This window comes from Phytophthora infestans, genomic scaffold, assembly GCF_000142945.1.
Source record: "Phytophthora infestans T30-4 supercont1.84 genomic scaffold, whole genome shotgun sequence".
NCBI classification, from domain to species: domain Eukaryota; phylum Oomycota; class Peronosporomycetes; order Peronosporales; family Peronosporaceae; genus Phytophthora; species Phytophthora infestans.
Genome location: NW_003303675.1, coordinates 225,715 through 249,534, shown reverse-complemented (window position 1 = coordinate 249,534; position 23,820 = coordinate 225,715). Strand labels below are relative to the sequence as shown.

Genomic DNA, 23,820 nt, shown 5'->3' with positions numbered 1-23,820 from the left:
TGGAGGCACCAAAGCACGAAATAGCACCCTTTGGTTAGAGTACTGGCGATGGGAGGCCAATGGTAACGAAATAGTATCTACCACGAAGCCAGTGCAACCTACGTAAACGTTTGAGAACGGAAAACAGTTAGCTTTAACGAAAAGACCGTACTAAAGAGCATGAACCCACAAGAGAGAGGACAGAACCGCTGAGCAGCGTGGGCCATGGGTGAGCAGGAACCTCGAAGCCGGGAAGAGCACGAAAGAGCATGGACCATTGAAGAAAACAACACCCAACCTGTAGTACGGGGTAACGGAAACGTTCCAAACCACGATATTATACGGGGCCGAATGAGACTACGGAAGGCAAGTGGTTAAATACACGATGCCAAGATCTACGGGGTGAACCACGCTCTCAAAACACGCGACACCAAGAAGCACTAAGGTTGCGGCCACCTCATCTCCAACAAACCATGCCACTCCGCCGCGTAGCGGCGGCGAACGGCTAGTCTTAAACATCTACTGCAGCAACCTGTCTGTCCGTCACACTTAATTGTCGTGCCTGTCACGCTTTTCCGGACAAATCATTGGATAAAATAATTTAAATATTTCTACTGGCTGCCGAGCGCAGCGAAGGTGGCTTCGTTTGGTTAAAACTAGAATGTGTAGTTGACGTCAATAAATGCATGTGTTTCCCAGTTTACATATGGGGATTTGCACAAAGTCCGAAGGCGGCATCGTTTCAATATTAAATACTTTTTCATAATGCATGCTGTTATTGATATTTGAATACTACAGTAAACGGAGGGCAGGGTGCTTAGCGTACATTTAAGCATGCGTGTTTCCGAGGACATGGTTTAAGTATACTAAATACTCTGTACTCAGTAGGATCTGTGTGTTACACTGACTAAAATGAAATTTCATTTTTTACTGCAAAAATATTAGCATTAATAAGTTATCTGAGTGGGTTTCTGGTATTGCTAAATCGTACATGTTACATGTACAGCAGTAGCCGGTCGTGTAGACTGGCCGTAAGAACAAAACTGTGCTTATAAACGTTGTCACTTGATCCACAAAGATATATAGTGTTAGATTGACGTGTGAACAAAAAGAAGTTATATGTGCTGATGACAATTACTACTGTAAGCGAATTGAACTTGACCATTGTTTCCTTAGCATTTTTTTAGACAACAAAAATCTGATAGTTCTTAATAGGTAGACGCGTTGCCGACAAGGGCGTAGAATAAGGTTTTATATGCAGTGGTAAGATAACAGCACAACATGAGAGGTGTCAATTTTGGTTATTATAAGTAGGCCCTTAGAGCCTAATATTTTGGAATCATCAATTAAGTATCAAATAAAAATACCGCCGTACAACAGCAAGGCGTCTTGCGACGCATGGTTATATTCAAAGGCTATAACCATAACAGGCACAGATTGGAGTGTCTAATGACTAATTTTGAATCAGCACAAAATGAACACACTTCAAGGCATAAAAAAATGCTACAGCTTGAATATTTTTATTAAATATTCAAACTGTAACACTTTTAATTTTCTTTCAAAGTAGCGAGTTTGGTTTGCGAAGTGGTTAATAGGCAGTTTATTACAAGCTTAACCAGGCAGTACAAGCGGGTATTTGATGCAAGCTGGACAGATATTCTTTGCATTGATGCAATCTAGGTTTCAGAAACGGCCCGTGAAATCGAGCACGACGCTAAACTAAATATTTTATTTAGCGGTTTTAGACTGAAGTGCAGGTGCTTCTGGGTGGAAGATTAAGGTACAGTGATAGCCAACAACAATAAAGAGACTTTGCCAAGATCACTAGCGTAATCGTTTATGAGCATGGTAAGTATGATGCTAGGGGCTCAGTCTTTTGTACCGGTAGAAATATTTACACGGCTTACTGGGAACTCAGCATTTTGTAGCAAATGAAACGCAGATTTATGAAATTAAAGAAGTCGATTTACGTACATATGGGACTCAGAGGATTTGGACTAATTATCCCGCCGAAGCGAAGCGAAGGCGGGAAGGCAAAAATCTGGAGTAAAACCGAAATTACCGCCGCGTAGCGGCGGCGCTCGGCTAGTTTATTCAATTAGATCAGTGAGAGCGTAGATACTTGCCTTCAAAGCTCGGTCGGTCGTGCAGACTGCACGCTCCTAAAAGATCTGACAACATCCCGTTTTAGGATGTTCTTAATTTAGTTAAGTCAAGACGTAAATTCTATTCAGGAGTTTCGTATTTCAGCATCCTTGTTTTGACACCCCCAAACAAATATTGCAAAATTTCTCAGCTGTAACTGAATATTTCTTCGATACGTGATTGGCGGAAAATCCAACCTCTTAGCTTTTCAACGATACCTTGTCGTAAAATAGGGTCTTATTGGCCGATCCAGAAAGATACAAACATTCAGACCGACCCCTTCTTGCACGGAATTGGTGTTAATAACGTTAGTATCATCAAATAACCACCTGCACTAGAAATTCTGAGTGCGAGGGTTACTAACGTAGAAGTATGTTACATGTAGCTGCGAAAAGCCACTCGGCAGCACTATGAAGGAGAAATTAAATAGAATAAGTAGATCCGGACCACTTTTGTAAGCCGTGAGTAGTCGTTTGCAACTACTTATAAGTAGATTTCAGCACAAATCTTACCATTTATTGTGTATCAATAATTGTAATAAGTGCGAGAAGACGAGGGATATGAAAATGAAGACGAACGTAACTCTTACAAGCCTAAGTAGATTCTTCATTTTCGTGTAAGCAATAATGGCTGTCCGTCTGAACTGCCCGGTGTGCGAGCACAGCTTTGCGGCCTCGAGCGATTTCAGCTCGCCTTGGCCGTTGTACCCACTGAATAGAAGTTTTTCGTCGAGCCAGGCTTGAATACGACCGCCTTCACGCCAGGGCTACATTCTTCTTGGTTTCCCCATAAAATATTAAATGTCGAGTCGAGCTCCGTATTTACGCAAAGCAAAGCAGAAAAAACTAGATTTTACGAAAAAAATAAAGTACTTTGTTGTAAATACAAAATAACTAATTGGAAAAAGTCATCCAATTTGTAAAAATCAATAATTAAATGTAAACTATTGTATTGAAGCAGCAATACAATGATTATTTCGGAATGCCTGAAGTCAACTCGATGTCGTTGCGCTTTTGCCGCCCCTGATAGATAAGCTTGCGCCGCTGTTGGTGCGCATACTCATCCAGGCTGCTATAGAATGCTTTAACCGGCAGAGATATCACCACACGGTTCCCATGCATCCAGGACCGCCAGCTTTTCCGCTGCTGAGATGGCGGTGCACCTGCGTGTTGGTTGCATTCCGTGGATTGGGACATGTCCGGTGCCTAGCCCATTTTTGTGTTGTCAGTAACAAATGGAGGATTTCGATAAAGTGATTCGATTGGCTGTAATTGAGTGTCAGTAATAAGTGATCGTCAGTAAAAAGCGGAGGAAGCCGGTACATAGAAATAGCATTGGGCAATTGAGACTAAATCAAAAGTATAGTATCAAAAGTACTATGCTTCAACGACAAGACTGAAATTACTCTGACGATAACAAAAGAACTTTGGCAAGATCAAATATAATACACAAGACCAGAAATACTGCGACAAGGCTCATATTACACTCAGAGCCGATAAGCGTGCTTAGACTTTATGACCCGACGTTTGCTGTCAAGGCGAATGCATCTAGCTAGTGTATTAATTGTGAGACCGTTCAAACCAGCCCTGCCCTCCAGCCAGGGCTTAGTGTAGTACGCTGCATACATTGATCATGTTGAATTAGCCGTGTTTAGAGGGCTCGACGATCCCTTCTGAATTGAGAAGTCTCACACATCCTTGCCGATAAGCTTACAGTAATAAAACTTAGACAACTGAGTACAACACCGCTCTTCTTTCTTGCCACCAATTTCCACTCACTGACAAGCTTGAATAAGTGACAAGCTGCGTCAGCGCACCAATACATCGTGTACATATCCATTCTGGTCTGTTGCCGGTGGAAGAACTGATATTTGCCCTACGCATGCCACCCTGACCGTGCCTTCGTGAGTCGAGCTCTGCGGATGTTGGTGTGCTGCTTGCATAATTGAGACAAGCACGTCGATTATCTTCTCGATAGCTTTCACTGAAGGTTCGACATTTCTTAGCCTATTTTTCATCGATGAGAATGTTTGAGATGTGAAAGCCGTTGTGCTACGCTTACGTGGGAGAAGGTGATCGGGCAGCCCCCATGCGCTTTACGATCTCGCGCTAAGCAGTCCGCCAGTTGGGTGTCTTCATCCGTATCGGCTTGACCAAGCAGATACCGTACTAGAATCTCAGCCGACTCATTTTGTGTGCATCCAGTCCACCACTTCACCATGCATAGTGACCACCGTCGCTCAGAGGGTGCAATCACAAATCTGTACTGCGCACCAGCCCAACGACATGTGTGATAAGTAAACCATATGTCGAGCCATTGCTGTCGAATAAACCACGCGTTGACTCTCCATTACGATCTAGACCTCGTACAAATCAATTGAGCAAGGTAATGAATGTCTGCTCGGACATCTTCTTACCTCACTCAATTCGTGCTCATGTAGCCTCGCTCTTCTCCATAAACGCCCACGTGAGATGGTATGGACCGGAGCGAAAGCCGGCCATGCTCTGCAGTGAAGGCTACGTGAACGGAGGAAATGAATCCGTCACACTCAGTGTGATGGGTGACGTTCTATAAGTACTAACATTGCTGGAGGGGGTCTCCACGACCATATTGACGTAGCTACGTGTCGGTGAGCTGATGGTGGAGGAAGGGGGACAGGGCGAAGAATGCATGGCGAAATTCAGTGCAGTGTACCAAAATGCCATCGTTCCCTCCCGTGAAACCGTACTACACGTTCCCAACAACTTGGCTCACGTTTGATTAGGAATGGACTTGAACGAAATGAAAAGACTTTAAAACACTTAAGAAAGCGTCCAAAATTCCGTTTAAACCTAAAAATATCGAAAACTGTCGAATAACCTAGCTTCTTAACTGTGGATTAAGACTTTTAGACACGTTTGGACGCTCCACATTGCAACATGTACGTGGCGTCCCTGACGATGAGGAACAAGACCCCCCTCCCTCGACATTCAGAGCCACGATTACACTTTAAAACCTTGGCCAAAACTTTGTGGTTTCTCGCTCCTGGTGTGTACGAGCTCCAACTTGAAACGCATGGCAAAACGTACACCCAGATGCTGATACACGAGACCGTCAAGACAGGCAACATATTCAGTTTGTTAGCAGGACCACACTATGGGTAACAGCAACAGCGCTAGTGTCAGCAACGTCACGCCCACGTCCTCGACTACCAGTTCCGCAGCGAGGAGCAAACCAGAAGGCCAAGACCACGTAAAATAGCGCTTTGGCCATGGGAATCACAAAAACACGCCGACCGCAGCTAGCGCGACGACTGGATGAATCAGCAGGCATCGTGAACACACGCGGTGCGTCTGAGGCTGTTAGACCGTAAAAACGCTGTGTGCGTGCGGAGATCATCACCATTTTCTGTCGGAGCGATATGCTGTTACGCTACTGCTGCTGGGTAATGTGCTGGGGTTGTTCGTTCAAGCGCAAGAGGACAGAGATGACGTTCATGTTGCGCTCGAGACGCAGCAAATGAACATGCTCATTGCCAATAACGATGCCATGCGCATGCCCATGGAGACGGACCCAGTGCCGTGTTTTTGACAAGTGTGGCGTGTTCCGCTGCTCTGTAGACCATCCCAAGAAGTTCGCCGACGGCACCTCTCCACTTCAGGAGCAAAGCGTCGCTGTTTTTAAGAATGGCTACTCTCCTTCTGGGACATCGCCAAATGCTAAGATCTGATTCGCCGACTACCGTCTTACCCCGTATATAATGGCATATGTGCTGTTAATGAATACAACACTGCTTGTGTGTTATATTCGTTTAGAAAGCTTATGTGTTGTACAACGAACAAATTGTTTGACTTTGAAGAATGGGTCCTGGAATCTGGCTTGGTCGTTGAGGCTTGACCCTCCTACGCGATCAGGTAGGGCTCAAACCCTCCTGCGTGCAGTTCACATGATGTTGTGATTGGTAACGGGTCTTTTCTTTCTGTTGTGGCTGCGTTGTGTACGGAGGTTTTGCTTGTTAATATTTTGAATTCTATTATTGTTTTTTTTCCTTTTATAAGAATCGTTTGCACAAATGCATTACATGTAATCACGTGTATTATACTTAAGTATTATGTATCCATCTACTTTCACTGCGAAAAATGATCCGGAGCGAACCAAGCACAGCGTTTTCGAAGGATTTTCAACCGTGTACGAGAATTTAGACACCAGCTTATTGTCCTTGTCAACAGTACTTACCTATAGCTACGTCGCTCAGCACTCATGGCTGTGTAAATTATAAAATAAGAGAATTAAAGCCAAGGAGCAGCAGCACCGACAAGTTTGTTGAGAAGGGTGGTTGGTTGGAGCTCTCAAGAATATCCATTGGTTGGTACAGCCTTGTGTTTTAAGTAGGATTCAGCCACATGTGTTCTAATTAGGTAGGTGGTCAAATTGAGGTTTAAGCTAGATGTCGAGCGAATCCCGTATTTATCTAGAGCACATATGCCTTATATGCGGGGCAGGACGGTAGTCTTCAAACCGATTGTCAATGAAGCCGCCCAGTTCCGCTACAGGTCAGAAGGAAAATTAAACTGGAACCAGAGTTGTAACCCAATATATATAAATTGCCAATTATTGCTCATTGTTTCTCTCAATAATTCATTTACGAAAAATACTTTAGCAAAATATGTATTTACAAAGTTGGTGTACCACGACCCAAAAATTATTTTCCCGGACAACAACAATCAGCAGTCGCACCAGGCACATCATGCGAGTACGAGCTGCTGGACGTCATCCCATCGAGTCGTCGATGATCGACGTTCAACATTGTCGAGCGGCTGTTCAACTCTGCTCGCATGGTGCTACGGTATGAACGCAACAGGCTATCTCCGTTTACGCTGGAGATGATACTTTATCTAAGGGTCAACGATGCGTACTGGGATGTGACCACCGTGGTTTCAACCAGGGTAGGTAGTTTATTTCACTAATAATCTACTTGTCAATGTTACCGCTTCAATTATATATTTGCTGAGTTCTTAGATTGCCGCGCGTTATGTATTTCTCGATGTCCTTTGAAATTGAAATAAATTATTTTTCGGGCTCCCTGGGACCAGTACACAGTCAGAGACTCGTACGGTGGGTCACGGATTCTACTACCGCACATAGTAACCGGGTTGTTACATTGTACGCACACCCGGCTCTCCGGATTGTTGTGCCACACATATTCATGACAGCGTAGGGATTGCTGCTGGCTTCTTTTAGAGGCGGTAACACCGTGCTTGTTTTAAGACGAAGGTGCTCTATCAGTAGAGGTTTCATGTAGTATCATTATACTTAAAATTTAAAGGGATAGTGCTTACGATTGATTCGATGTGTGCCGGAAGGATTGGATTTGTAGACTCTAAGTGAGCCAAGCTCGTGCGGCGAGGGACGAACGTCGTTTCCTGGCGGGATCTGGACACACCGAGGACGAAAGATGATCGGCAGTGGAAGGTAAGATCACACAAGTGACGAGTGCCGATGACGCTGTGTGCGCGGGAACAACCGGGTTTTTAGAGACGCAATCTACGTCGCGATGCATTGTTGCTCCATGATACACGTCTCATGCAGCTCTTTACCAAGAAGCGAGTCCATATCCCCGATCAACTGCATTAAGAGGTGGAGAAAGCAACAACTCTCTGATAGACTATAAAAGACTTCTTCTCCACTATTTTGTCTTGGATCAGCTCCTCTTTCTTGTCAATCGTGCCGTAGCTGAAAGCCTTAGACACGTAAAGCTAACGCTTCATTTCACCAGATCTTTAAACCTCCGTAACAGAATGCCAACGCAGCTCACGCTTCAAAAATACTGTTGAACTTCAAGATCATTTGCTTTTGACGCAGCGCCTGCACCTCCGCGATCACCACAGACTTATATTCTGAAGGCTTTATTTAATCAAGACGAATCTTCAACTGCTTCGCTATCTGGGTGAGACTGGTGCTGAGCAAGATCGATTGTGTCACGCTGGATTGTACCATGGTTAATGTGAATATACGCCAACATCTTAACCTTGGTAACGGAGAGTCTGTTCCTTCGCCTGGAATGGATGTGATCGAAAATGTTTCTCGCTCCCTCGCTCGCAGCGGTAGAAGTCGGAATTGCGAGCACGATCTTGGCTATCTTCTTCAATAGAGGATACTTCTTTTCGCTTTGTGGACTCCAGTAATCACGCGGGCTCGACTCAGAATACTTCCTCCGCAGCACTCCACCTCCGCGCCGCTAATCACTTTTGAACGCAAGAATCTCGGTCGCTAGCTTGGGACTACCTGCTGTTGGTGTAAATATTCTACACCCCTCCGCCATTTTGCGCACTTAATCGTCCGCCATATTGTCGTCACTACCAACTAAAGCGTCGAGATCCATAGCAGGGTCTAGCATGATCGCAATACACATCGCGTTCGTATGAACGTACACCCAAGATTGATTGATCTTTTCACGAAAGCAACTTTGAAGCTCAACAAGAGGGAGGGGGTTACTTTCTCATAAGCAATTTCTACTGACAGGGCGTCGTCGGTGGATCCAGTGGAGGCTACGTGCTCAGCGCGGTTACTTAGCAGATCAATTTCATCAGTATCATGCCCAGTGGATTCCTGATCTTCTTGATTATCCTGTATATCTACCAATTTGCCGAGCCGCATTTCTTTAGCGGGCGACGTTACACCGTAAGCGGAGTGATAGCGCAGCCAGCGGAACCACCGGTAGACCGCCGACACAAACACATTGGCTGCCTCTAACGCTCGAAGCGCAGTAATAGTTGGATCCAGCAGACGTACTATTGTACGTAAGTTTCTCCAGAACCCGTTATTTACAAATCTGCTCCGTTATAAACGAAAGGTATTTTTTTACTTCTCGCTGCTTCTCGATAGCGGTCTAGAAAGGGCTCGTAGTCGGAGCTCAGAAATAGTTTTTGGGTAAGTCCTGGCTGCTTAGAACCGTCCGCATGCACGCATACGCCGAGTACCAGCGCGTTGCCACTGGCAGCACCAAACCTCTTGCCCTCAGACCGATGTCCCACATACCCTGCTGCAGGCGTTTGAACTCATCTAGCAGCGCTAGATGATCTTTCAACGGCTACATCTCTTACTTGGGTCGATTAGATTGCGAACAAACGACACACATCTTGCTTGAGGAGGTTAAGGACATGTGCTGAGCACCCGCCGCTGACTACGTCGGACGTTTGACTATAAATAATCCCCGTTGCACTCCTCATATTTCTTGCATTGTCTGTAACCACCGAGATTACACGTGCTGTAGTATCTTGCTCAATCTCAGCGATGACTTTTTCGATTTCTGCCGCAAGATAGTCAGCAGTACGCTGCTTTGACCACGACGACCAGAACACCGATGGCATCCCTGAAGCAACCACCATATACATAATGATACTGAAGCTATTGGTGTCGCTGAAGCCATCGGTGACGAGCGACACGTATAGCGGCTAAATAATGAGCTGGATGACGCTCAGTCGAATCTCGTTTTTTACACGCTTTAATAGCACATCTGCAAGTGTGTGTCGCGATGGAAGCCTCATTGCTGGAGCCATCATAGCTATTATTGCTTCAAAGAGCATGAATATTAGAGCGCATACGCAGAGCATGTTAGCCAATGCCATCTCAAATGCGTCTTGGGTTAAGTCGCTCTCGGCGCGCTCAACGGTTTCCCTGAAGACACGTGGGGTCAGGGGTCGGGCGTGTACCTCTCTTGGAACGTTGAGGCACTGTTTCAGATTTACTAAGCGCTTTAGCAGGTTACTGCTGGGCTTGCCATTCTTCTTCAGCACGCAACAATACTTGCATCGGCCTTGTTTCTTCGCGGCTTCGCATTCAATATGGTAATGCTGCCAGATCCCGTCCCGTGGTCGCCCAGTTCTTGCAGACGATGCTCAAGAGGCGCTGGAGAGCGCGAATCTTAGGCATGAGTAGATAAAGGAGTACCTGGCGAGAAGACCATTCGTCTTGTGGTTGCTGGAAATGAGAAAAAATAGCTATTCACCCGAGCGAAGCTTCGAGAGGTCATCTGTGAAGCAGATAATTGACTTGGTGTCGCCTGGAAGCGACGGTGGCACCCATTCGAGCGCAGAACCTTCTCAAGTTGGTTCTACTGTCGACATAGAGGCGACCGCGTACGTGCGTTCAATACCGAACAGGCACGCCCGCGCCAAGATACGCCACCAGCAAAAAGAGAAGGGCTTAGTGGATCGTGCCAGGACCGCGAAATCGGCAACACCTGTTCTGTAACGAGGAGCGGCTCCGAATTGTACCACACCAATGCCTTGCAGGCTTGCAAGTTCCAGGCTCTGGCCAGCAGCTCGGAGGTCCGCGAGGGGCTCGGTAGCCTGCACGCCAAGAGGTCCAAGTTTGTGGACCCAGAACCGAAGCAAGCGACGACCCTGTGTAAGACCGTCGAGTGGTCTTCGGATATCGCCAGGATCAGTACGTGCAAACGCAACGGTGTGCGTTTTCATGACGTCGACCCATGCGAATGCCACGGCGACTGCTTCTGGAACTCATGCAAGAACGTGGCGTCGGAGTCGTTCTGTACGCCGAGGAACTGCTGTGGAGCGTTGCTGCACAACGCCCCGAGCACGCTGAAGCTTTATGACACCGGTCGCGTTGGTCTCGGCGTCTACCCGACCACGTCGCTTGACGTGAGCGACGTGCTAGGTGAGTACTGTGGGGAGCTGTCCGAGTTCCCGGCCGCTGTGGAGGGACAACCCCCGAAAGCCGTGAAGCTGAACACGGGGTATACGTTGCTGCTCAACGCAAAGTCCATCAACGGCAACTACGTCTATGTGGATGCCCACAAGTGCGGGTCGGTCACCCGCTTAGTGTCTCCCTCGTGCGACCCCAACGCCGCCTTCGTAGAGCACCAAACGAGGAGCCGCGTGCGCGTCTTAGTTAAGGTGATAAGGAATGTCGAATCTGGCGCGCAGATTACTGTACACTACGGTAACTAGCGCTGGTTCCAATGCGCATGTGCTCGCTGCTGGAAGGAGCCTGCCCGTCAGCATGACAGCAGAGACGAAATCTAGGACGACCATTTGACGAGTGTCCTCGCGTAGATCAGAGTCTCTTTCAACATCTTTTTTTCTAATTATTATTTTCGATAAAAAGGTTAATGAGTTGTTTGAGTACTGGAAGTGATTGTGTAAGATTGAGAACAACCACTTCGAAGAACGCTCACACACATGGTTGAGAAGCCGTGTTTTCATGCATTTACACAAACCCGTACCGATCCTGTTCACACACCCGCACGCTGGGTCACACGAAGCTGAGCGCGGCACCAACTGTGCGTGGACGACCAATATCCGGAAGAACTCTGGCCTCTCCACGTTTGCGCTTGCGCCGGCTGATTAAAACCTCTCGGCCACTACTGTCGATATGTGCAGTGACGCGTAGAGCTAACAATATGTGGATGCAGGCTCCAAAGGCAAACCAATAGCGACAAGGGCACCTGTGCCGTTGGACATCAACAGGCCAGCCGTCCAACGGCTCTCCTTTAAATGTCTTTCGTGCGTAATGTACGCCCATTTGGGCTGTCACCGCGATTGCCTTTTCGCTCCGGTTGTTGGGCGCGACCTGAACACGCGGTGCTGGGAGTGATATAACCCTGAGGATGCAGCAGGCTCCAGCGCGCACAGCGTCGACGTCTTGGTCTCCGCCGACGCCCAGCAATTTCTCCCGAACGAGCTCGGAGACCCTAAGCGCGAGGGTTGGTGCCGGACACACCGTAAACTCGAATGTATTTGCACTTCTTGACTGATCTTGGCAGCACGCACTCAGTTCTCGAAGAAAAGTGCCCATCTTAAGCCTGCGTCGCAGCGTGTAATCACGCGTCAGCAGCGCGTTGAACGTCTCCGCGGGGTTGTTCGTGGAGGCGAAGCCACTCGGCGTTATAACTACCTGCCACTTCGTGAATGGACCTGTCAGCCATTGCCCGTATACGTACTGCGCGAACGGAACTAAAGTTGGTTCCTTCATCCAGCCCGACAATTGGTCTCAGCATCCCCATATACTCCGAGTAACTCCGCGGAAATGCAGATCGTACTGCTCTCGCAGTACTCGAGCCTGTGTACCCGAGTAAAGTAGCTTTACTCGTTCCTGGATGTGCTTCATCACGTGAAAGAAGCACATCAGGAACTGGTACTTCGTGTTGTCGCCGAAGACGGCTGCGAGAGCGTTGTACTGCGCTCTGTCACCATCGACCATAGCGTAGCGCACAGATAGATGCCTGTCAGCGACCCAGCTGTACGCCCGACGAAGCGACAGGAGCACAACCTGAAATATATGCTGGGTCTCATGGGACATAACGAAGAGTGCGACAAGGTGAAACCGGCGCGACCGGTCCGAACCCCCGATCACCAGCACGGGGTAGTCGCTTTGGTTAATTTTATACGTTCCATCCAGGTGGAGAATAAAATTCACGGGGGGCACGGTTATCCTCAAAATAAGGGCCTTCGTGGTGATGCCCACCAGGAACGGCCTCTTGTCCGAGCCGTTTCCGACGATGGGCTTGCCCTGATTGTCCATGTGCCACGCAAACGTGAACGGGTCGGTCATGCCCTCGCACCCGGTGTAGGCATGGCCGCGGATCCAAGCGGTGAGCTCCTGGACGCGGTCGTGATTCTCCATTTGAGAGCGGGCGTAATGATTGTTAAAGTTTTGGACAGTCTTCAACGCCGGCAACTCCTCCAGCGGGGTGCCGAGCTTGCGTGCAAGCGCGTGCCTTATGCGAATAGGTCGTAGGCGGTGCTCGGCCAGAAGGCCTTGTGCCGAAGCGTGAGCTTCTTGGAGGCGAGGGTTGCGGCAGGTGAGCTGTGCTGACCAAACTCAAAGATAGGGGCGTGCTCGTTGTCCAGGCACTTCACCATCTTCCCTCGCCAGGCGCACTTCATAGGGCTCGCCTCGGCGCAGGAATCAGAGCTGCACTCTAGCAGGCGATAACGCATCTTGTGGTCCGCACCCGGGCATATAGTGCACCCCATCGCTTGGCTCTTGGTGATGTCGAGCGACTTGAGCCTTTCCAGCACCGCCTCGGCTTCGACGGCGTCGACATCTACAGCGATCTCTCGCCAGCTAACTCGCGGCGGCATGCTCGGTGGCTGTGCTTCCCAGGAATGCTGTGGGTCACACGAAGATTTGGCTGAGCGCCGCAGAGCGGCCACATTCGCCCTAACCGCAGCCTTTTTGCGCGCTGTGTGCTTGAATTTTGCTGCGAAGTGTGCTGCCCAGCGGGGCGTGGTGGTGATGGTGCTGAGACAGAATTTTTGTGCCATGGCGACACTGTATTGTGTGCGTAAGGCGCTCTCCTTTTGGACGTTTTAGACATTTCTGAATAACTTAAAACATCTCGGACTGTTTTAGACATTCTTTATCCGGCCAGTTTGCAACAATCACAATTTAATATTACATCCATGTTAGCCTTTTTCTTTGCTCTACAAAATTTGTAAAAAATTGTACTTTCGAAAATGCTTTTAGTACTGTATAAGACATGTACAGCTAATTTGAGCGGGTTCGTGCGCTTTTGCTGGATCGGAGGCCTTCACAACTCCACATCGCTATCAACGCGACGCGGTCGCTGGATGTCGCTATCAACTGGACGGTAACCAGCACTGTAAGACGTGTAGCCATCGTGCTCTGCGTAGCCCTGTGACGCTGGTCGAGAGCTGCGCGATCCATTGGAACCGTTCGTGCCATCGAGACTGCGTGCTGGGAGGCTATTTGCTGGAATACTCCACGACCCAGTAACTCGAGCAGTGCCTGCATCAGATCCAGCCCTGCCCTCCTTTGGTCCCGACGAGTACAGCTCCGACGCTGCATCATAAGGAGGTGGTGGAGGATAGCTATAGTTGCTCAAATCAACGTTGTTATTACCCTGTCGACGCCAAGCAACGACTGCGACAACAACGAGCGCAACAACGACTACAACGCCGCCCACAATGATTCCGATGATGGCGGCCTGCGATATTCCGCTGTCGTCATCGGTTGTGGTGGTGGTCGCTGGTGCCTCCGTTGTTTGTTGTTCCTTGGCTTTGGTTACTGTGAGCTCGGTGTACACAGCGTACGCAAACTGCTTCGACGAATTGGTGTCGGGCATAATGATATGTGCAAGCACAGAGTGGGGTCCAGCCGTTCTGAATTGCACCGAGTCCTTGAAATTGGCTACATTGTCGGTAAGATTGGCAATCTGATTTGAGGTCTTGTCCTCAGGCTGTTCACCGTCGTCGAACGGGTCGCAGTCCGTCTGGTATACGCAGGAGTGCACGTTAGAGTGCACAATTTGCGCCGTTCGACCACTGCTGTCCTGGCCGTAGGAAAGTTGTGTCATATTCACGAGATTGGTGCCACTGAAATCGGCGTCGACTGTCCAAGTGACGTTCACGGGTGTGTTCACCTCGACAGTCGTCATGTCCAGCGAGACGGTCATAGCGATGGGGCAGCCGTTGGTACCCGAGTACTCCTGTGTGCGATCCAGCTCGGTCAGCTTGTAGTTGGAGGCCGGCTCATTTATATGCCAGCAATACGTCGTTTTGCCATTGTAGTCGTAGTCTACAACAGTAAAAGAGTTAGGTAGACTAACCGCTTAAGTGTATAAGGGTAATTTACTTGTTCCGAGAGCGGTCACTGTCAACCAAAGTGCCGTAGAAGTAGCGACAGCCTGCAAGAAGCGCGTCATATTGATTCGTCAAATGCGAAATAAGTGTTTAACAGCCGAAGAATGCCGAAGGGGTCTTTGTCGAAAGACTTCACCCATGCCTGTCAATAGGTACACTTTTGACCGAGTTTCAATAGGGAAATTGCGCTGACTCAAACAGCGAGTAACTTCAATTCCGCTCTGACTTTGCACCACTAAACTTGAGATGTAGTACGGTAGTTTTCGACGAAAACTACCGTACGTAGAGGCCATCCGTGCGATCGTTGCATGTCTGTTTGTAAGCGAAGCGCAGCGCCCCGCTTATCCCATCTGGCCGTTCGTAACTACGCGGCGCCTGCACGAAGAGAAGCGACTTTCACCGCCAGTCCTCGTCGTCCTGCCAACCACCCAAAGACCGAGAAAATGGCGGCGCGTATGAGCGAGATCGGCATGTCGGCCGTACGGGCCAGCGAAATTGGCATGCGTCACAGCGCTGCGAGTACGTCCTCTAGTCTCCCCTGCTGCTATTTAAGCCAATAACACATCCTCCCGCCACTGCCCCATCACACTGACGTGTTTTTCTTTGTGTATGTCGCGCTACTGTACCAGATCTGCAGATGATGGTCGGGACGGTGGCCAACAAGGCGCACGGTATCGCCACGATTATCTCGCGTAGCTCCGGCCGCGGCCGCAAGGCACGAACCACGAAAACTGTCCCCACCTCCAAAGCAGAGGATGATCTCTCGCCCATGTCAAAACTCGGCGAGGTGTCGGAACCAGAGGCTGAGGTGCCCGAGGCAGAGACGGATCCGCTGAAGTCGCAGCAGGAAAAGAAGGACGAGCAGGAACAAAAACCGGAAGAAGAACAAGAGCAGGAACTGCTGCCTGTATTCCCTTGGGAGGTCCGCACAGAGGATGGCCTTACGAAAGAGAACGTCACCGTGAAGAAAAAGATCCTAGAGCTCGCGATTTACCGAAGGACATTTGTGGAGCCTGCAGATGGGGAGGAGGAATATGTATTCGACTACGCTACATTGAAGGACGTGGCGATGGAGTTACTATTGAGCAACCCCAATCTGCGCGAGAAACGAGAGACGCTGGTGGAAGCTGTGCCTGTACCTGTTGTCTCCGAAGAACTTTTCTGGCGCAACTTTTTCCTACGCTGCAACGCTGTTCGTGTGGCGGAAGGTATGCCGTCTTATTTGCCGGAGGTGACGCAGACGCCTCTGTCTACAGGACCCTTGGCCAGACTTCGACGTGGGCTGTTTGGCAAGAAACCCGTGCTCTCGTCCGCCAGCTCGGGCAAGTTTAGCCGTAGTTTCTTGCCCGTCGGTCGCTCTGCCCCATCGGAGAGTAATAGGACGACGCCAAGGGAGGACGACCTGAGTGATCTGGAGCTAGACGTGGACGGCGAGATCGAGAAGGAGCTTGTTAAGCGACGCCCGTCCCGTGCAGTGGAGCTGCACCTGCGTCCGGTGCCCCCGGCTCTAAATAACGACGCTGAAAGCACTGCTGACGAAGAGGAGCAACCAGAAATTAAGCCGAAAGAACCTGAAGATACTCCGGATGCCAGCAGTCCCAAGGAACCGGAAGAACACGCCCCAACTCTCGTGTAGATTGGAAGAGGGATTAAATGTGGGTGGGCCCAATTGTTTGTAGGTATCGTTTTGTGGCGTCATGTGATTAAATAAAACAAGCGTTGCTGTAGTACATGACAAGTGACTAACCTGGACGTGGAGTAGTGCACGCCGGTGACGAGTTTTCAAAATGTGTTTGTAGCAACGCAACCTCAGTCGGAGTCAACGTAGTTGGAATTGACTCGACCAGCTTCGTCTAGCTGGAGACTCGCTAGCCACAGCGCTGGTCTCGCGCAGTCGATAGGGATTTGCACCTCAATCGCTGGACCTCCACCGTAGACATTCTGGTAGTAATCCCAGCTCTTCTTGTTGATCATCCTGAAGTCCTTCTTGATGACAAGACCGGATTTAATTTGGAACGTGCCGTCCATCAGATCGTCCGAAATGAGAGGCATATTGTCTACAGTGCCAGGACTGTGAGCCTCTTCGCCCTTGTACGTTGACACAAAGAGTAGCCAGGCACGGATCCAGTCTGCGTTGACGGCAAACCATATCTCGCCTGGCCTTGGCTTCGTCTGGTGAAAACTCTGAAGTTTACGCACTTCGGCGCGGATATCGTGCACCACAAGGGACTTGGAGCTGCGTCCGAACTCGTCCTCATGGGCCACGAGCGTGTTCACCATGTTGGACACACGACCATCAGTCATCACGGTATAGTTTGAGGGAACACCGTAGCCGTTGAAGCGAATCAAGAGCTTGCCTGGCTTGCGATTCGTCGGGCCTTCCAGGGCTTCCCGGCGGACCATCTCATCGGTCGGCAATAAATGGAACTCTTGCTCATGTGGCGGTTGCTGTAGAAAAAAGAACGTTACGGTGCCAATGTCAGTCATGCGCTACTCTTTCCAATATTTTAAGCTGCAGCTAAGCCCACTCACCATCTTAAGCTCCATAATGTCTCTCAACGACAGCATCAGCTGACCCATATCTTTCTTGACGAGACCAAATTTTTCGACGTGACGCACAGTGAACAGCACACCCACGACCTTGTCGGTGTCTACGTCTCCGAAGTCAACGTCGAACTTCCACATGGGGTTGAGGGAGCCCTTGATCACTCGAGACTTGAAAGGCTTTGTGGCCATTCCATGTTGGATACCCCCAGCGGGTAGTGACGATGTGCTGTTTCTGTGAGAGCGTGGCTGTAGTCCGGGTGGCGCCTTGAGATCGTTGCCCATGTCCCAGCCGATGCTGCGCTGGAATTGAAGCGAACCGTCGTCATGAATGAGCGAGACATCCACCATTGGATTGCTTGTAATACCCTTGTGCATGGGCCGCAGATCGATGGCGGACACGACGCGCACGGACACGACGCAGGGCGCTGCCATGGCGTCCAGTGCGGCCGAGCCAGGCACCAGGAGCGGCTGGTCGTGGCGAGGGGTTAACTCCATAGCGCCGAAGCGGTCGGACGCAGTCGTAGACATCATAGCGCTGAGTGCTCGCACAGTGAGAACGCTGCCGAGAGGGTGGGACCACACCGCAGGAAAGCAAGTGCACACAAAGTGCTCAGCGAGCGACCACTGCGACACCGCGTTAACGGCGGGGATGAAGTGACTATGAACAGAGAACGCAGTCCGACTCTATCCCTTTGTTTTCAAACCAAATATAGACATAAAGATATTATGTGGTTTCAAAGGCGGATTTCGTCCCTAAATTGGCAAAATGGACTTCATTCTGTATAAGAATGAAAGTCACTTTGCCAATTTATACGTTTTACACTGTACCGCTCTGTACCTACTGAAAAAAAGACGCTTGTTCCTAAGCGTGGGTAACCCCAATACATTGTAGGCTACATATATTGCTGAAAACCAGGCGGCCGTCGCAGCGCCAGCAATGTCCACAGCTTCTTGTTGGCGTGCTTGCACCGATCTCCCGCGTGTGCAGCTAATTAATGTTAACACCGCTACTCATGTACATGTACCAGTATCACCGTCAGTTTTCGCCAATATGTCTGTCGCCCGACTCTAAAATGGTGTGTGTCGCGCGATCTTCAACAGTCGCAGTCATTGCGATAATTGCCGGATAATAAGCGATCCAAGATGGAGCCTGGACGCCACACTTCCAGCGCTGTGTCCTCGGCATCAGCGTCGCCCGTGTCATCGCCGCGTACTCGCAGACCGATGACCACCACGACGGACGAAATTCTCTATACGCAGCCTGCGAGCGTCCACTTTGGAGGCTTTGAGCTTTGGCGCTCCGTCCAACAGCGCATCCGCGTCCGCAACAACAGCGCCAAAGCCATACGACTGCGATACACGTTTCCAACTGGAAAAAAAGGGTTCCGAGCGACGTTTGCCAAGGTTGATCGACCATCGTTCGTGTCGGCGGGGCTCTGCGAGGAGATTTTGGTGTCGTTCACGCCACCTACCGGGTTCCAGTATTACTACGACTGCATCCAGGTGCAATGTGAAGAAGTTGCATACGGTTCCAATACCGACGTGACTCGTAGTGGATCCACATTGATCCCGCTGCACGCATATCCAATGGTGAACGAAGTAGCGTTTCCAACGCGGCTGGACTTTGGTGTGGTAGCGCGTGGTACCTGTGCCCGCAAATTTCTTGATATCACGTGCTCCGTTCCGGTTGAGTTCGAGTACGAACTACGCGTCACGAAGCCGCATCCGGCGTTCACGGTATTTCCACTTACAGGTTCCATCCCTCCTACAGGTGAGGCGTGTATTGAGCTCGAATATCGACCACTGCAGTACGCGACCGCAAGTGCCGAGTTAGAATTGCACGTCTCGCAACTGGGATTCGTTCCTCGTATATGTACCCTAGTAGGCTCGTCCTCCAGCACTGCAGTCGGTGGAAGTACAACCGTGGAGGTTGCACAGCTGAAAGGAGGCTCACCAGCGTCTCCAGCAGGGAAAGAAAGGTCAGGACGCCAAACCGCGGAGCAGGCAAAAATAAGCAAGGCCAGCACACCAAGAACTGAAACGAAGACTCGAAGAAAGGAATACGCGAAAGAAGAGCCTCAGTCCGACGAAGTCAACGAGCGAGAGGGACTTGAGAAGGTACGGGGTATTGAAATCCCCCACAATTTGAACTCCGTCACAGGTGTGACTTTTGTGCTAAATCAAGAATCGGGTAAACTCAAGCCTAAGGACTTGAAGAAGGCCATCGCCAGAAACCGTGCACTCCAACAGCAACAACGAGAAGAGCAGGCTAAACTGAGCACAGGGAAAGCTCCAGATGATCAGGACGAAGATGCCGCGACGTTAAACTTTCACGCTCTTGTGCAAGAAGAAGAGGGGTATCTGGAAAGAACACGCGTCGGTAAACAGGTCAAGGATATGTTCTTTCTTCATGAACTCCGGGAAGTGGCCGAGGCCGAAAAGACTCTCGAGTTCCAGAGCCACAAAGTGCACCTCGGGCAGCGGTTGCTGTCGAGTAAGCAAGTCGATTATCTAGCCAAGCTTCGAGAAAAAAACTCTCGTGTACTGACAAATCAGCAACGAGAGCAACTTCGCACGATGTTCATCAATGTGCTGTACGATCCGCCGGTCGTTTGTGATCAGAAAAACGATAACAATCAGCTTCTTTTGCTCGGAGAACTTAAAACTGCAGTGCTTCCAGCTCACTTCATACCAGCGTACACCCCGGATTTCAAACCATACAAGAACGATCTGTGGGCACGACGGCAGCGTCTACTGCGTCGTCTAGTTCGTGCCGTGTCAACGTGTATGTTGCGCCTTAGAGCTCAGAAGCGCCTCAATCGTATTCATGCATGGCTTGATGGGTCGAAGACTCGGGCTCAAGTGCGCGAAAAGGTTGCGCTGGACTGGCAGTCAAGTACTCAAACCGGGTGTATCGCTGTTCCCGAGGCAGAAAAATACAACGTTTCAATGCAGAAGGCAATACAGAAAAGCAATGAATCAGTATCAAACGATGACAGTAGCCGAAACTATTTATCCAGTTTCCCCATAATCGAAGAGAGCACCACACAGAAGCACCGCGAGAGTATTGATGTACCAGCAGATTGGGGACTTAAGTTCACATCGTTTACGTTCATGGAACTCAAACCTCGTGATGAATCTCTTTTAATGGGGCATGAACCTTTTCCCCTGCCGGCACTTCCGACGTATGTGCCGCTGCAACATACTCGTTTGCTTCGTCAGGGTGCCAAGGACGAAATAGGGGTACTTGACTCGTTACTGCTCCAATCTCCAGCTTCAAAGGTTGATGTTTTCTCTACAAATGATACCAGTATCGATCAAACACTATCTGGTAGTGCGCCGTCAATGCTGGAAATGTTGCCATCGGACATTTTCCAACGGCCACAAGCTAGTGTGCGACCACTTCAGGAATTGCAAGGACAACGTGAGACAGAGTCAAGCTACGCCCTGCGACCACGCCGAGTGTTTCGTACGTTTCCGACTTATTTTATGGCTTGGCAGAACTCCCAGATTGGACTTCAGTCCGTCACAGGGTCACATGATGGAGTAAAACTCTACTTGTCGGACGCGTTTCTCAGCTCTACCGACAGAAAACAAGTGGAACCAGTATTCCCTTTTGCTACAGAATTCTCAATTACTGCGAATGGATCAATGTTCGGAGACGCATGGAATTTGGATTACAACACTGTTCCTCCGCTTGCAAAGCGAGCAGATGATATTCCGAGTTTGTCGGATAGCGAGAGTGACGAGGATGGAGGGACTGGAGAGGCCCATATCTCGTGGAAGCATGCTCTTGAGTTGTTTGAAGACCCCTCGGCTGGCCTAAACGATGATAAACCTTCTAGCATTTTTGAAGACGGTGAGCTTTTCGGATGCGAAAAGGGAGTTTTCAGCTTTCAGCGATACCGCCATTTGATTCGGCAAGAGCGTGCATACAACATTCACCGGCAAAAACTATTTGAGCGGCTTCCCGAGGTACGAAAGCGTCAAACTCACCTTGTAGTCTCGACAAAATATAACTGTTTTATACTGCGCTGTAGCTGCTTGATGCCGTTTCTACCCAAATTGAGCATCCAGACTACGCATTTGAGGTGCGAGGTCATGGTCCAGAGCGGCCGCTGCATCAAGCACAGCATTTCAATTAACGAAGAAACCAACAAATACATTTTTAGTCTGTTTTCAGTCCACTGTTGTCGATGTTAAATTAAATGTCGACCCGTATAGCAATATAAAATTTTATCGAATATGTACAAGTATTAAGATTTGCTCAAGGAAAATCATGTTAGCTACTAGCTAACATGATCTCTCTAGCTACTACCGGTAGCTCCGAAAATCTCGGTTATCTGGGATAAATGGTCAGATCTTTGCGAAGATGTCGGTTAGATTTATAATACCACGTACTAATCCTATATAGTACTTTGAAGTAATATTTAACAAAAAAGCAGTACGGCTGCACGATCGAAAGCAACAACTAAACTTCCACCGACTACGAAACGATGTTTGACACTGAAAAAAACAAGGCATGGAGGGCCCTGAAACGTTTGGCGGGACCCCGGTATCCCCATCAGAAACCGGTATCATTTTTAAGTTGATTTGAAATTAGTATGACTGAACTTGAAGTACTTATTTTTTCTATTGTGTGTGACGTGAAGAACTGCAAGATGGAAGGTTGGTTACTGCGTGGCTTTGCTGAAGTGCTTGTCTTCTTTTTCAACTTCTTCTTGTTGTTGCTACTGTTGGTGTCACTGGACGTGGCCTTGACATTCTGTAATGACCCTGGTACGTTTGGATAATAGTGCAAGTGCTGAGAGGGAATGGAGAAGTATTTAGCTGATAGTGATTTTAACTTGCTCGCTGATAGCTCCTTGACAGGGTGGCGAGGGAGTCGCATGGATGAAAGAGACGATTCAAAAATTGTCTTGACCGTGGGGCCGAATAGATCCGCCAGAACAGCTTTTCAAACAGCTTCAATGTTTCCAGGGGCAACCATCGAGAAAGAAACAGAGTTTTCATCCGAGCAGTACAAACTCCACAATCAATCTCAAAAGGTAGTTTGAGGTGGAACCCCCAGGCGGTGGGATAAAGTATTTGCTCAACAACTCGTTCCAGCCCACATAGAATGGTCGATTGGCATCAGTGTGATCTAAAAAGACACCCTGTACACTTTTCATCTTGTTCACCTCTTTAATCAATTCTTTTGGTGTATATAAGTTCAATCCTCGAGTTGCCCGTCGACACCAAGAAATAACGCGGTCAGCAATATTGTGAGAGTGTCCAGGTAGTAAATAACAAAGCACTACTTTCTTGTAGGGAAATACCACCGAACGAAATGCGAAGAACATTAAAACTGCTTTCGATTTGCTCTGCCCCACACAATTGTCCAATATACTGAAGCTCACTTCAGGAGGTGCTACCTCGTTGTGCTTAGCTCGTGATATAATTGAAAGATGGTAGTTCAAGCGTAAGCTACACAGCGCATTAGCATATTTTCCTTGCGCTCGTTCGTCATAGAAATACACGTTGTTGACACCATTGCTGATGTCTACCACTACAAAGTTCTGCAAAATGAGATTGCTGTTGAAAAAATCCGCCAAAGGGCGAACATGACCATAGTACGGTATGAATATTCCACCTCCATAATCTTCTGCCTGGATCTGAATGACACATTGCGCCGTTAAAACTGAATCTTCTGCATTCAATGCTGATGATTCGATTTGTTGGCAAATTTCCATTTCGTTTTCGTCATGACACTGTACCAGGAAGATCTCCACATTCGGAAACTGCATCGTAAGTATCAGGAATAATACATTTGGGAAGGCTTTGTTCTGGTGCATGTAACGCTGAGTAGGATTTCATAAACGAAGAAATAAATCGTCGTTGGCCCATGGCACTATCGAGATGCATTTGTTTTTTTAGATGAAGAGACTGCCGTTCATCATCACTGAGATCAGGTTGCTTCAGCTGAATATCGATGCGTACGCAGCAGTCACAAACATCCTCAGCGGTGCGAGTAAGACGTACACCAGGGTAGAAGTAGTGAACGTATTGTAGGAACCGGGAATAACTCATGACACGCGCCGTAGGGTTTGTACGAGTAAGTTCTTCTTCATACCTACCGTGAACGACTGTCCATTTCAGATTAGGCTCGGTGAAGTACTGCCGAGGTCGTCTATGAGCACACGGAAACCCGTCTTCAAGTATCCAAGTCTCACAGTGTTTCTTCAGTACAGCAATATCATCGTCACTCAGTGCATGCCAAGGTCGTTGTGGCTCGCGACGAGTGTATAGCGTTTCAACTCCTTCCTCCAGTACTTTCCGCAGTCTTGCAATGCGGCTACCACCCACAGGTATAACAGCTCGAATTTCTCGCTCTGATAATCCTTGTTGAAGAAACTGAATGACTATTTCTTCTGACTGTTGCCACTCGCTTCCATCTCGCCTTGTATTCATTTGATCCCAGTCGTTACGAATCTTCTTAACGGTATCTTCGCCTAGCTTATCACATACACGTATATACGCGGTCTCTTTCCTGTCGACTCGT

General features: G+C 48.8%; 7 protein-coding genes across 7 annotated transcripts; 2 read left to right on the top strand and 5 right to left on the bottom strand.

Moving 5' to 3' along the window:
- Window positions 1-3,095: 3,095 nt before the first annotated feature.
- Window positions 3,096-3,758, bottom strand: PITG_19275 (uncharacterized protein; the record flags this gene model as incomplete). Its single annotated transcript, XM_002997160.1, has 2 exons — window positions 3,096-3,329; window positions 3,750-3,758. 2 exons carry the CDS (start codon window positions 3,756-3,758, stop codon window positions 3,096-3,098), a joined length of 243 nt encoding a protein of 80 aa, XP_002997206.1.
- Window positions 3,759-8,555: 4,797 nt separating this feature from the next.
- Window positions 8,556-9,491, bottom strand: PITG_19274 (uncharacterized protein; the record flags this gene model as incomplete). The annotated part of the gene is made up of 5 exons (XM_002997159.1): window positions 8,556-8,567; window positions 8,782-8,894; window positions 8,969-9,002; window positions 9,056-9,160; window positions 9,240-9,491. The coding sequence occupies 5 exons, from the start codon at window positions 9,489-9,491 to the stop codon at window positions 8,556-8,558; spliced, it is 516 nt and encodes a 171-aa protein (XP_002997205.1).
- A 4,091-nt stretch (window positions 9,492-13,582) lies between these two features.
- PITG_19270 (uncharacterized protein) lies at window positions 13,583-14,794 on the bottom strand (the record flags this gene model as incomplete). The annotated part of the gene is made up of 2 exons (XM_002997158.1): window positions 13,583-14,667; window positions 14,725-14,794. 2 exons carry the CDS (start codon window positions 14,792-14,794, stop codon window positions 13,661-13,663), a joined length of 1,077 nt encoding a protein of 358 aa, XP_002997204.1.
- Window positions 14,795-15,175: 381 nt separating this feature from the next.
- On the top strand, window positions 15,176-16,368 carry PITG_19269 (uncharacterized protein; the record flags this gene model as incomplete). Its single annotated transcript, XM_002997157.1, has 3 exons — window positions 15,176-15,251; window positions 15,362-15,540; window positions 15,628-16,368. The coding sequence occupies 3 exons, from the start codon at window positions 15,176-15,178 to the stop codon at window positions 16,366-16,368; spliced, it is 996 nt and encodes a 331-aa protein (XP_002997203.1).
- Window positions 16,369-16,541: 173 nt separating this feature from the next.
- Window positions 16,542-17,810, bottom strand: PITG_19268 (uncharacterized protein; the record flags this gene model as incomplete). Its single annotated transcript, XM_002997156.1, has 2 exons — window positions 16,542-17,180; window positions 17,265-17,810. The coding sequence occupies 2 exons, from the start codon at window positions 17,808-17,810 to the stop codon at window positions 16,542-16,544; spliced, it is 1,185 nt and encodes a 394-aa protein (XP_002997202.1).
- A 612-nt stretch (window positions 17,811-18,422) lies between these two features.
- Window positions 18,423-21,662, top strand: PITG_19267 (uncharacterized protein; the record flags this gene model as incomplete). The annotated part of the gene is made up of 2 exons (XM_002997155.1): window positions 18,423-21,254; window positions 21,591-21,662. 2 exons carry the CDS (start codon window positions 18,423-18,425, stop codon window positions 21,660-21,662), a joined length of 2,904 nt encoding a protein of 967 aa, XP_002997201.1.
- Window positions 21,663-22,422: 760 nt separating this feature from the next.
- Window positions 22,423-23,348, bottom strand: PITG_19266 (uncharacterized protein; the record flags this gene model as incomplete). Its single annotated transcript, XM_002997154.1, has 3 exons — window positions 22,423-22,442; window positions 22,516-22,927; window positions 23,061-23,348. 3 exons carry the CDS (start codon window positions 23,346-23,348, stop codon window positions 22,423-22,425), a joined length of 720 nt encoding a protein of 239 aa, XP_002997200.1.
- Window positions 23,349-23,820: the final 472 nt, after the last annotated feature.